Source organism: Pseudophryne corroboree, chromosome 5 (assembly GCF_028390025.1).
Source record: "Pseudophryne corroboree isolate aPseCor3 chromosome 5, aPseCor3.hap2, whole genome shotgun sequence".
Classification (NCBI taxonomy): Eukaryota; Metazoa; Chordata; class Amphibia; order Anura; family Myobatrachidae; genus Pseudophryne; species Pseudophryne corroboree.
The window spans coordinates 763,725,000-763,738,225 of record NC_086448.1 but is presented as its reverse complement, the minus strand read 5'-3'; the positions used below and the strand labels follow the sequence as shown (position 1 = coordinate 763,738,225).

Here is a 13,226-nt window from a genome sequence, read left to right as displayed (position 1 = left end):
GACGTCCGTGTACATTCTCGGTATCGCCTGCCTAGAGAAGTGGAACCTAGATGGTATTTGGTAACGGGGGCACACTGCCTCAATAAATTGTCTAGTTCCCTGTGAACTAACGGCGGATACCGGACGCACGTCTAACACCAACATAGTTGTCAAGGACTCAGTTATCCGCTTTGCAGTAGGATGACTGCTGTGATATTTCATCTTCCTCGCAAAGGACTGTTGAACAGTCAATTGCTTACTGGAAGTAGTACAAGTGGGCTTACGACTTCCCCTCTGGGATGACCATCGACTCCCAGCGGCAACAACAGCAGCGCCAGCAGCAGTAGGCGTTACACGCAAGGATGCATCGGAGGAATCCCAGGCAGGAGAGGACTCGTCAGACTTGCCAGTGACATGGCCTGCAGGACTATTGGCATTCCTGGGGAAGGAGGAAATTGACACTGAGGGAGTTGGTGGGGTGGTTTGCGTGAGCTTGGTTACAAGAGGAAGGGATTTACTGGTCAGTGGACTGCTTCCGCTGTCACCCAAAGTTTTTGAACTTGTCACTGACTTATTATGAATGCGCTGCAGGTGACGTATAAGGGAGGATGTTCCGAGGTGGTTAACGTCCTTACCCCTACTTATTACAGCTTGACAAAGGGAACACACGGCTTGACACCTGTTGTCCGCATTTCTGGTGAAATACCTCCACACCGAAGAGCTGATTTTTTTGGTATTTTCACCTGGCATGTCAACGGCCATATTCCTCCCACGGACAACAGGTGTCTCCCCGGGTGCCTGACTTAAACAAACCACCTCACCATCAGAATCCTCCTGGTCAATTTCCTCCCCAGCGCCAGCAACACCCATATCCTCCTCATCCTGGTGTACTTCAACACTGACATCTTCAATCTGACTATCAGGAACTGGACTGCGGGTGCTCCTTCCAGCACTTGCAGGGGGCATGCAAATAGTGGAAGGCGCATGCTCTTCACGTCCAGTGTTGGGAAGGTCAGGCATCGCAAACGACACAATTGGACTCTCCTTGTGGATTTGGGATTTCAAAGAACGCACAGTTCTTTGCGGTGCTTTTGCCAGCTTGAGTCTTTTCAGTTTTCTAGCGAGAGGCTGAGTGCTTCCATCCTCATGTGAAGCTGAACCACTAGCCATGAACATAGGCCAGGGCCTCAGCCGTTCCTTGCCACTCCGTGTGGTAAATGGCATATTGGCAAGTTTACGCTTCTCCTCCGACAATTTTATTTTAGGTTTTGGAGTCCTTTTTTTTCTGATATTTGGTGTTTTGGATTTGACATGCTCTGTACTATGACATTGGGCATCGGCCTTGGCAGACGACGTTGCTGGCATTTCATCGTCTCGGCCATGACTAGTGGCAGCAGCTTCAGCACGAGGTGGAAGTGGATCTTGATCTTTCCCTAATTTTGGAACCTCAACTTTTTTGTTCTCCATATTTTATAGGCAGAACTAAAAGGCACCTCAGGTAAACAATGGAGATGGATGGATTGGATACTAGTATACAATTATGGACGGACTGCCACGGTTAGGTGGTATAAAAAAACCACGGTTAGGTGGTATATATTATAATAATAATACAATTATGGATGGACGGACTGCCTGCCGACTGCCGACACAGAGGTAGCCACAGCCGTGAACTACCGCACTGTACACTGGTTGATAAAGAGATAGTAGTATACTCGTAACAACTAGTATGACACTATGACGACGGTATAAAGAAAGAAAAAAAAATACCACAGTTAGGTGGTATATATTATAATAATAATACAATTATGGATGGACGGACTGCCTGCCGACTGCCGACACAGAGGTAGCCACAGCCGTGAACTACCGCACTGTACACTGGTTGATAAAGAGATAGTAGTATACTCGTAACAACTAGTATGACACTATGACGACGGTATAAAGAAAGAAAAAAAAATACCACAGTTAGGTGGTATATATTATAATAATAATACAATTATGGATGGACGGACTGCCTGCCGACTGCCGACACAGAGGTAGCCACAGCCGTGAACTACCGCACTGTACACTGGTTGATAAAGAGATAGTAGTATACTCGTAACAACTAGTATGACACTATGACGACGGTATAAAGAAAGAAAAAAAAATACCACAGTTAGGTGGTATATATTATAATAATAATACAATTATGGATGGACGGACTGCCTGCCGACTGCCGACACAGAGGTAGCCACAGCCGTGAACTACCGCACTGTACACTGGTTGACAAAGAGATAGTAGTATACTCGTAACAACTAGTATGACACTATGACGACGGTATAAAGAATGAAAAAAAAACCACGGTTAGGTGGTATATATTATAATAATAATACAATTATGGATGGACGGACTGCCTGCCGACTGCCGACACAGAGGTAGCCACAGCCGTGAACTACCGCACTGTACACTGGTTGATAAAGAGATAGTAGTATACTCGTAACAACTAGTATGACACTATGACGACGGTATAAAGAAAGAAAAAAAATACCACAGTTAGGTGGTATATATTATAATAATAATACAATTATGGATGGACGGACTGCCTGCCGACTGCCGACACAGAGGTAGCCACAGCCGTGAACTACCGCACTGTACACTGGTTGATAAAGAGATAGTAGTATACTCGTAACAACTAGTATGACACTATGACGACGGTATAAAGAATGAAAAAAAAACCACGGTTAGGTGGTATATATTATAATAATAATACAATTATGGATGGACGGACTGCCTGCCGACTGCCGACACAGAGGTAGCCACAGCCGTGAACTACCGCACTGTACACTGGTTGATAAAGAGATAGTAGTATACTCGTAACAACTAGTATGACACTATGATGGTATAAAGAATGAAAAAAAAACCACGGTTAGGTGGTATATATTATAATAATAATACAATTATGGATGGACGGACTGCCTGCCGACTGCCGACACAGAGGTAGCCACAGCCGTGAACTACCGCACTGTACACTGGTTGATAAAGAGATAGTAGTATACTCGTAACAACTAGTATGACACTATGACGACGGTATAAAGAAAGAAAAAAAAATACCACGGTTAGGTGGTATATATTGTAATACAATTATGGATGGACGGACTGCCTGCCGAGTTCCGACTGCCGACACAGAGGTAGCCACAGCCGTGAACTACCGCACTGTACTGTGTCTGCTGCTAATATAGACTGGTTGATAAAGAGATAGTATACAATACATACAACAATATACTACTATACTGGTGGTCAGGCACTGGTCACCACTAGTCACACTGGCAGTGGCACTCCTGCAGCAAAAGTGTGCACTGTTTAATTTTAAATTAATATAATATTATGTACTCCTGGGGGCTCCTGCTATAACAACCTGCAGTGCTCCCCAGTCTCCCCCACAATTATTATAAGCTTTGCCTTTTATACATTGATGTGCAGCACACTGGGCTGAGCTGAGTGCACCCAGACTGAGTCACACTGTGTGACTGGCTGCTGCTGTGTATCGTTTTTTTTCAGGCAGAGAACGGATATAGCAGAGAACGGATATATTATATTAAAATAAATAAAAGTTAACTAACAACAACTGCACTGGTCACTGTGGTAAACTCTGTCTGACTCTGCACAATCTCTCTCTCTCTTCTAATCTAATTTCTAATGGAGAGGACGCCAGCCACGTCCTCTCCCTATCAATCTCAATGCACGTGTGAAAATGGCGGCGACGCGCGGCTCCTTATATAGAATCCGAGTCTCGCGAGAATCCGACAGCGTCATGATGACGTTCGGGCGCGCTCGGGTTAACCGAGCAAGGCGGGAGGATCCGAGTCTGCTCGGACCCGTAAAAAAAACATGAAGTTCGTGCGGGTTCGGTTTCAGAGAAACCGAACCCGCTCATCTCTAGTTTATTCATGAAGCAGTGAAAAGAATGGAGAAGTGAGCCTGTGGAGAAGTTGCCCATGGCAACCAATCAGCTGCTCCGTACAATTGTATGATATGCAAATTATAAATGTTACTTCAATGCTGATTGGTTGCTATGGACAACTTCTCCACTGGCTCACTTCTCCACACTTTTCATTGCTTCATGAATAGACCTCATATTGTGTATTTTAACATCTGACCCACCTGCCTATGAATTTCTATTCAAGATATATACAGTTTCGTGATATTACATTTCATACGTGTTCAGAGTTTAAACACACTTGTAAAATGTGAGAACTTCCTAGTACATGAGAAATGTGTTTTTTTATTTTCTTCAAGAAGAATTCTTCTTGGTTTCATAATTTGACAGAAATAGATACAATATACTGTACTTATGTATTGCGAACAAGCATTTCACATTTCAGTTTGCTATTAGATAAGGGAGACAGTTATATGGCTGGGGAGATTTGTACTGTTCGGTCAGTAAAAAAAAAAAAAAAAAGCAACCAGTGCTGTAGTACCTGCATTACATACATTACATAGTTCTGTCATATTGTCTATGATCAAAGCTGAAACTCATTAACAAATGTTGTGGCACTGTTTAGTTGAATTGTAACTCTAAAAGGATATAGATTATTTTGATTATGCTGTGCACACAACCTTGGCATCATAGGTCAATGATGTCAGCGCAGCCTAGGATTGTTGTGACGGCAATGACCAATAGGAAGCTACTGGTCTTGCAGTTAATCTTGCTGCCTATAATCCTGCTCAGGTGAGGCTGTGGACAGCTGGAAAACCACGTGCTATACCAGACAGACCCCTCCTCTTGTTGTCCCTGTCTACTAGCTCGAGAGGATGCCAGTTTCACCTTTCTGCTGCATCTTCTGCAAAATAGCGCAATTCAACCAATGCAAAAAGACATTTACAAACAAGTAACTATAACAATGACAAAAGAAGTTAAAAAAAAGTCATGGTGGTAAATGTACTAGGGTCCGGGTTACTGGAGGTGCAGTACTTTGGGTGAGAATGCTCGTATTTTTAAAGCGGCGACCATTTACAAGGCAAAACAAGGTTGGTTTTGGCTTTTCAATGATTGGCACTTTAAAAATTCTCACCCGAAATCCCGCACCTCCAGGCAATTCAGACCATACTACATTTACCCGATGACATTCTCTCCCTCACATAACCTAGCAGTATTTCAAAAAGAAAATCTGAAACCACATGAAGGGGGTAGTCCTAAAGCAATAGGAGGTCGGGCACTGATTTTAAATATATATATATTTTTTTTTACCATGCAGATTTCCAATCGGACTCACAATCAGAGCCGGCCATAGGCATAGGCAAACTAGGCAATTGCCTAGGGCATTTGATATACCTAGGGGCATCAGCAGCTTCTGCTGATTAAAATGATATGTGGCATGCCTATATTCTGTGTGTAGCATTTCATATGCAGATACAGCCACAGTCTCACACAGTATATAGGCATGCTGCATATCAATTTATTCAGCAGAAGCTGATTGTGCATCATAGCCACATAGCGATGCAAATAAGATGCATTTTTATTTTAAAAAATGTGCCTGACAATAGCATTGAGGCAAGATTTATGAGGACACATCTGTATTCAAGCAGAGGCAGAGGTCACAGTGTTAGTGGTAGTGTGAGTGTTGTGTTCATGTGAGTAGGTTAGTTGTGCAGTAGTGTTCGGAATATGTGTAAGGAGCATTATGTGTGTCATGTAAAAATGCATTTATGATGTGCACCATATGTGTAAGGGGCACTAGGTGTGTCATTATGTGTATAAGGGCATTAATAATGTGCAGCATATGTGTAACAGGGTACTACTGTATGTGTGTCATTATGTGTATAGGGGCACTAATAATGTGCAGCAAATGTGTAGGGGGCACTATGTGTGTCATTATGTGTATAAGGGCATTAATAATGTGCGCCATATGTGTAAGGGACATTACGTGTAAAAGGGTATTAATAAAGGTTGACATAATGTGTAAGGCGCATTATGCTTATAAGGACATTAATAATGTGTCTCATATGTGTAAGGGGCATTACTGTTTGGCATTATGTGTATAAGGTGCTCTACTATGTGGCATTGCGTATAGAAAGGGCACCACTGTGTCATCTAATGTGAATAAAGGGCAATAGGGTGTGGTATAATGTGAATAAGGAGCAATTCAGTGTGATGTAATGTGAGTAAGGGGCTCTACTGTGAGTAGTAATGTTTATAAGGTAAAGTAATACTACTGTGGGATGTAATATGAATTATGGACACTATCGCATGATCAAATGTGAATAAAGTTGCACTACTGTGTGGCATAATTGAAATTGGGGTTACTATTGTGTGGCCATGCCCTTTGCCAGCAAAAACACACCCCTTTTTGGGCTGTGCGCCAAATGTGCGAACTGTTCCTATTTAAAATATAGGGGGTACAAACCCCAAAATAAGGACTGCTATGGATGAGGGGTGATGGTGCTGGGAAAGAGAAGCGGGGTCAGCGGTGGTGCTATTGGGCACCAGCCAAAATCTTGCCTAGGGCATCATATTGGTTAGGGCCGGCTCTGCTCACAATGCAAACGAATAGGCAGCGGCTGATTATCCGGATGACTGTTCCAAACAAAGGCATGTGAACTTAAGCGTATACTAAGGGGGATGTACTCATCCAATCAGCTCCTAACTGTCATGATACAGGCTGTGTTTGAAAAATGACAGTTTGGAGCTGACTGGTTGGTAGATTATCTCTTTCCATTTTATCTCTAAGTTTCTAGTTCCTCTCTGACTTAAGATATCTCTGTAGAGTTTTATAAAGTTCCATAGTTTCATGTTACTTCTCAGAACAGCACAACAGTGGCTGAAATCTAATATAACAACAAGTCATGCTTCTGTGTTGAGTAAACACCATCTTTCATATTTACACAATAATGAATGTGCGTAGCTGGGGCAGGGTGGAGCGTGTTGTAAACCAGTATAAACACGCTTATCTTTCCGATCTCCCGCAACAGTTAATGTGCTTGTGCAGCTTCCTGTAATCTAGAACTGTATAAACCTTCCTTTGGAACATAAATGAAAATACATGAATACTTTAAAATACAAATAAAGCTGTGCTGTCTCTGAATTTCCTAGGACACCCCATCGCTACCACATACCGTTCAGTAGAAGCATGCCTGCCTACTCTCCTGGAATGGTTGGGAGGCTCCTGAATATCGGGTGGCACTCCCATACACCCAGAAGGGTGGTCAAGTCTCCCGGAGCCGCCCGCCACACAGCCACTCACTAACTGAGCGAAGTGGGTGGACTGAGCAGGAGATGATGCGATTTATGCTGAACCGTGTCATGATCGTCATGCACCCCCGCAGTACAATACCGGTAATCTCGCCACTGTATGGTGGGGGTGTGGGCACAATGACACAATTGGGTAGCCACGCCCCCACGCACAACATCATGCACCACATCACTCCCCCTCTCCACCACTTATGCCAAGCCATGCCCCCCGACCCCTTCCCTCCCCAACACTCCCCCCCCCCCCCCCCACACACACACACACACATTGACCACCTCTGAAATTTGGGGCAGCCAGATAGTCAACATCTATGGTAGAAGGAAGTATAACATATTGCACTCTGAGATTACTAGGGTTCCCTGTGCTTTTGGTGTAAATGTAACACTGAGCTTTTTGCAATACATATGGGGCTTGAGTCTGATTTGGAAGTAAAGCCAAAAAAAGCAAATAACTGTGTTCCTGGGCAAAACCATGCTGCACTGTAGGTCGGGTAGATGTAACATGTGCAGAGAGATTTGGGTTGGGTGAGTCCAAACTGAATTCTAAATTGCAGTGTAAAAATAAAGCTGTCTAACATTTGTGGGCTACATGCAAAAGCAGCCAGTATTTACCCTGCACAGAAACAATATAAATGTATTTGATCCCCTTGCATTGCAACATGATGGTAAATAAAATAGGGTCTGAGTTGCCGGAGGTTCGGTATTTCATCTGAGAATGGCCACATTCTTAAAGTGGCAATTATTTTCAATGCAAAACAGACCTGTTTTTGCCTTGTAAAATGATTGCAGCTTTAAAAAAAACAAATGGCCATTCTTGGGACGAAATCCCGGACCTCCGGCAACTCGGACCCCATTCCATTTGCACCATGGTTTGTTCCAAATACAAAGTTACTTGTTTTTTTTTTTTACAGGTTGTTTGAATGTTTCCTACTGTTGCTGAACATCTTCTGCAGACTGATGGCAGTTGTGGCCGGGCTGTAGACAAACAAACCTTATACAAACAGTTTGTGTTATGTAACCAAAACCATGATGCAGTTGTATGCACTAGCTAATCACGTATTCATGGTATTCCATGCTGGTGTGTATTAATCAGAAGATTGCACAGTATTTATAGGGAGGAATGGAGGCTCCGTCTCTCTCTCACACTGTATAATTATTAAGCCATCAAAATGCTGGAAATTCAGAAGAATATCTGTCCGCAAGTTGAGGTGGCATTGCTGACATTTCCACACCTCTGCAAAAGCAACCCGCTAATTGAATTGACCTCTTGGAGACAGAGAGCGATATTCAATTGATTATCACGCCCGATCTCACGTCTAAAGTGATGGTGGATCGCGGGGGCGATATTCAATTGGGTCGCTTTTTCACACTGATCGCACCCATAAAGGTGCTGAAGTGATCACGGGCAGCACAGACGGTATAATGGTTAGCATTACTGCCTCACAGCGCTGAGGTCATGGGTTCGATTCCCACCATGACCCTAACTGTGTGGAGTTTGTATATTCTCCCTGTGCTTGCGTGGGTTTCCTCCGAGTACTCCCACAATCCAAAAATATACTGGTAGGTTAATTGGCTCCCAACAAATTAACCTTAGCGTGAATGTGTGCGCGTGTACGTGTGGTAGAGAATATAGAATGTAAGCTCCACTGGGACAGGGACTGATGTGAATGACCAAATACTCTTTGTAAAGCGCTGCGGAATGTGTGTGCGTTATATAAAATAACTGGTAATAAGAATATGACAGAACACAGCAATACAGCTTTGCACAGACGTTGAATCTTGTAGCTGCACCCAGGCTTACTGTGCAATGCAAGAATAAGACAGATGACATTATAAAAGAGAATGTTTCATTACAGCAAGTCCAAATTGGTTACCAGTGTCTAGTATACACATTTCATGGAATGAAAATACGACCGTTCATAAGTGATCACACTGTACTTCTCCTCTCTAAGCTGTATGTATATATAGTTGTAGTACAGAATGTATTTACAATATTTCCAGACATTAATATATAGAGATTGGTTCCCACCAGTCATAACTGCTTTCTGCAACTGGTAAACTGGTTTCCCTCTAGTCCTATAAACTGAAGTACAACTGCTGAACTTGCGTAAGTAGGTGCATATAAATAAATTCTAGTCAAAAGCAATATTCACACTAAGGGCCTAACTCAGTAAGCGATACACCCGCAAAAATGACAAAAAATGACACAAAAAAAAAGATGCGGGCGCCCCTGACTGTCAATCAGGCAGGAGGGTTGTAGAAAATGTGATCGCCTCTGCCTGTCAATCAGGCATAGGCAGTTGCGGGGGGGAGGAGGGGGGACGAGCAGCAATGCCCTGTTTCCTAGGTGGAGATGGAGTGTTGCGGAGGACGGCAAACAGGGGGCAATGCTGCGCAAACTGGGGCGTGGTGGGGGCGTGATCGCAGAAGGCATCCTTATTTTTTGCTAACAATTGCAATCGGAATTTCTGCTTGTTGAAGGGGGGTGGGGGGGGCGGCAGTCAGCATGCTGGGCGTCCTTGCCCTGCGATGCTAACAAAAGGTTTTTGAATGAATCAGCCCCTAAATTCAGAGATTTGGAGGTTGATTTAATTAGCTTGGCTGCGTGGGTGGGTCCCTGAGAGCAAGTACGGCCCCTGGACTTGCTGACTTCTGTTCTCAGCCCTATAGGGATGTGTACATACAAATCTGGGAGCCCGAGGGGAGATCTGGCCGCAAGTTGAGGTGCCATTGCTGACATTTCCACACCTCTGCAAGAGCAACCCGCTAATTGAATTGACCTCTTGGAGACAGAGAGCGATATTCAATTGATTATCACGCCCATTCTCACGTCTAAAGTGATGGTGGCTCGCGGGGGCGATATTCAATTGGGTCGCTTTTTCACACTGATCGCACCCATAAAGGTGCTGGAGCAATCACGAAAAGTGCAGTTTGGGCGCCCAAACAGGACACTTATCGCGCATTTTAGTTTGCCACCCTCTGGGGGGTGCCAACTGAAATGCAGAAGTGGGCAGCCATCGCGTCTGAACGGAGCTACAATTGAATAGCTCCATTTGGGTGCCATCTAGTGGTTGCCGACGTGATAACAATTGAATCTTGCCCAGAGTATTGTATGAATGAGTCTTTCTTGGATCATTACCTTGGCCTCCTCGTTCACATCCCAAGTGAAGGACACAGCATTATACGCAATTTCTTCAATGTTCCCAATGGTGTTAAAGCTTTCTTTGTAGTCCGCTAGTAAACAGATGGGACATATCATTAGTATGCAAGAAACTAGCAAAGGCTCTTAGCTGAATTCCATTCCTGTAAAGGAGATGAACCCAATACTACAGATGTCAATGTTTTGGCTACACTAGACATCCCTCAGTTATAGAGGTGATGGGGAAGAGGGGGGGTAGGGGGGATTCAGTTCAGCACAATGGCCGGTATTTGGGATTTCCAGACATTCGCGGTCATCAACATTTATCCCAGTTTTGTGTTGTGCCCCACAGATGTGAGTAGGGTCTTAAACTGCGTTCTCCTCAGAACCCAGTCTAATACATGGAGGGGGGCGGGAATGGGGCATCGACACCGCATTTTGTGGGCGTCTATGCTACATTTAAGGGGCGCAGTCTGGACAACGGAGGGGTGTCTGGACCACTGCTGGGGTGGGTTGCTGCGGCTGCGTGATGTCACACGCAGCAGCAGCAATCAAAAAGATGGCGGGTAGACATCTGCCTTCGCGTCGGCAGGAGGCAACACTAAACATGCGAGAGCATCTCTGTCTTGCAATGCGCTTGCATGTTTACGGGGGCAGGACCTGGCATGCGGGGTGGACTTGCCCTGTGCTGGGCATCTATTTAAAATATACTCTCATAGTGACTCAGAGGGGTATATTTACTAAATGCGGGATTTTAGAAGTGGAGATGTTGCCCATAGCAACCAATCAGATTCTAGGGAGTAAATTTACTAAGATGGGAGTTCTATTTAATATGGGATGTTGCCCATAGCAACCAATCAGATTCCAGGTATTATCTTCTAGAAGGTGCTAGATAAATGAGAAGTAGAATCTGATTGGTTGCTATGGGCAACATCCCATCTTAAATAGAACTCCCATCTTAGTAAATTTACCCCTAGGTGTTATCTTATATAAGGTGCTAGATAAATGATAAGTAGAATCTGATTTTGTTGCTATGAGCAACATCTCAACTTTTAAAAACCTGCACTTTAGTAATTATACCCCAAAATCTCCACAAATGTAGAGCGAGTTTAGTTGAGCTCCCCTGTCGGGATATATTAGGCAGTCGGGATTCTGGTGTTGGTATTCTGGGATCCCATACCCAACCCATTAATATAATTTAGCATATAACAAATTCTAGTTACATATTTCTCTCACAACGTGGAGCAGGAAAATATATTGGATGACCAGGATTACCAATGTCCAGGACGCGCTGCTTCGCAGTGTGCTGCCGGGAGTGCCAGTACTTCCAGTACTTTAATTGTTCATCACGGTTTTTATCCTCACTGAACACAACCATCACCACGCTCTGCAGAGACAAAAGAAACCATTAATGGAAATAGAATCCAGCAATTGGATTAATTTTTTGTACCACTCAGAAGCCCTTTTCACATTGCCAATGTCTGATCCCACCCGGGAATTGGAAACGGGTCCTTCCCGGGTGGGATCCGGCATTGGACCCTAACTGCTGGCTTCCGGACCTGGCAATCTGCCGGGTCGGTTGCCATAGCGGCGGGGTGCGGAACCGGTCGTCAGGGGCGGCGCTGGGAGGTGAGCTCATCTCAGCGCCGCCTCTCCCTATGTAGTGAATGGGTGCCGGGTCGCATCGGCCCAAGAACCAATTTACACTGCCACTGACCCGGTATTCAACCCGGGAATAACACTGCTTATAACCCGGGTTGAATTACCGGGTCAGGCGACCCGGGAATTCCCATGGGCCCTTTTCACATCGCACAGTGATCCATGTCGACCCAGCAATATGCCGTGTCGATACCGGGTTATTTTTGCGATGTGAAAGAGGTATTAGATGCCGGGACACAGGCTCCGTTGGTAGCCTGTCCCAGTGATCAATAGGAAGTAAAGTGATCACATACACGACCACTTTATTCCATGTTCAAACCCCAGCTGGGCAGCTGCACATGCCCATTATGAAAATATTGTGATTAGAACAGAGCTGGATTAAGGGGAAAGGGGAGGGAGGAGCAGAGGGTGAGTGCACCCAGCCCACCTTTCTCAGCGGGCCCCCTGACCGAAGTTGCTCTGACTTAGCCTCTTCAGCCAGAAGCAGCTCTGAGACCCAGCAGCAGCTCAAGACCATGGGTCAGGTGCTGACAGTGCTGCTGAAAATCCCCCTTTGACGCTGCATCCTTGTCCTTCACGCCTCAGGTATATTCTCTTCCTCACACAATAACCCATTTCAGCCAGGACAGGGGAGGAGGAAGTGGGCGCAAGAGTAAGGAGGCGGGAAAAGACAGGAGAGCAGGAGGCCCCAGCACCGCATTGGCTTCCAGACACTGAATAGACAGTCTCTAGTTAGACAGTCAATAGGTCAAACCCATATGGTTGACGTGCAAAAGGTCAACAAGGTCAATAGTTCAACATTTATAAAATGTCAACAGGTGCAAAATCTAGCATCTATGTGGGCTACAATTGGGAATTGTAACCTGGCCGAAGCGAGCCTCTCGAAGGGACATGGTACACTAATTGTGGTCAAATATACTGTAACATACAAATGGACATACCAAAAATGAAACAAGAAAAAAAAACTTGTATCAACCTTTTCTGTGTTGACCATTTGCATGTTGACCTTTTGAACCTATCAACCTTTTGCATGTTGACCATATGGGGTTGACCTTTTGACTGTCTATTCTTTAACTGTAGATTTATTGATCCCCACCTGCTGCCGCTGAGAGGGGAGAGCAGTGACTCCAATTTAGGATGGAATTAGCCTGCACACAGTGCACGCTGAAGAGCACATATTCATAAATAGACACACTACAATACATGCACTGATCTAGGAAGACAGGG

The 13,226-nt window shown here is 44.7% G+C and overlaps 1 protein-coding gene across 1 annotated transcript in view; it reads right to left on the bottom strand.

Moving 5' to 3' along the window:
- Window positions 1–13,226, bottom strand: part of GRHL2 (grainyhead like transcription factor 2) — a 144,280-nt gene that overhangs the window by 42,939 nt on the left and 88,115 nt on the right. Inside the window, exons 7-8 of the mRNA XM_063924214.1 lie at window positions 11,616–11,727; window positions 10,341–10,435 (exon numbers count right to left, since the gene is read on the bottom strand). Coding sequence (XP_063780284.1) covers window positions 10,341–10,435; window positions 11,616–11,727 — 207 coding nt within the window. The remainder of the gene's footprint in view (window positions 1–10,340; window positions 10,436–11,615; window positions 11,728–13,226) is intronic.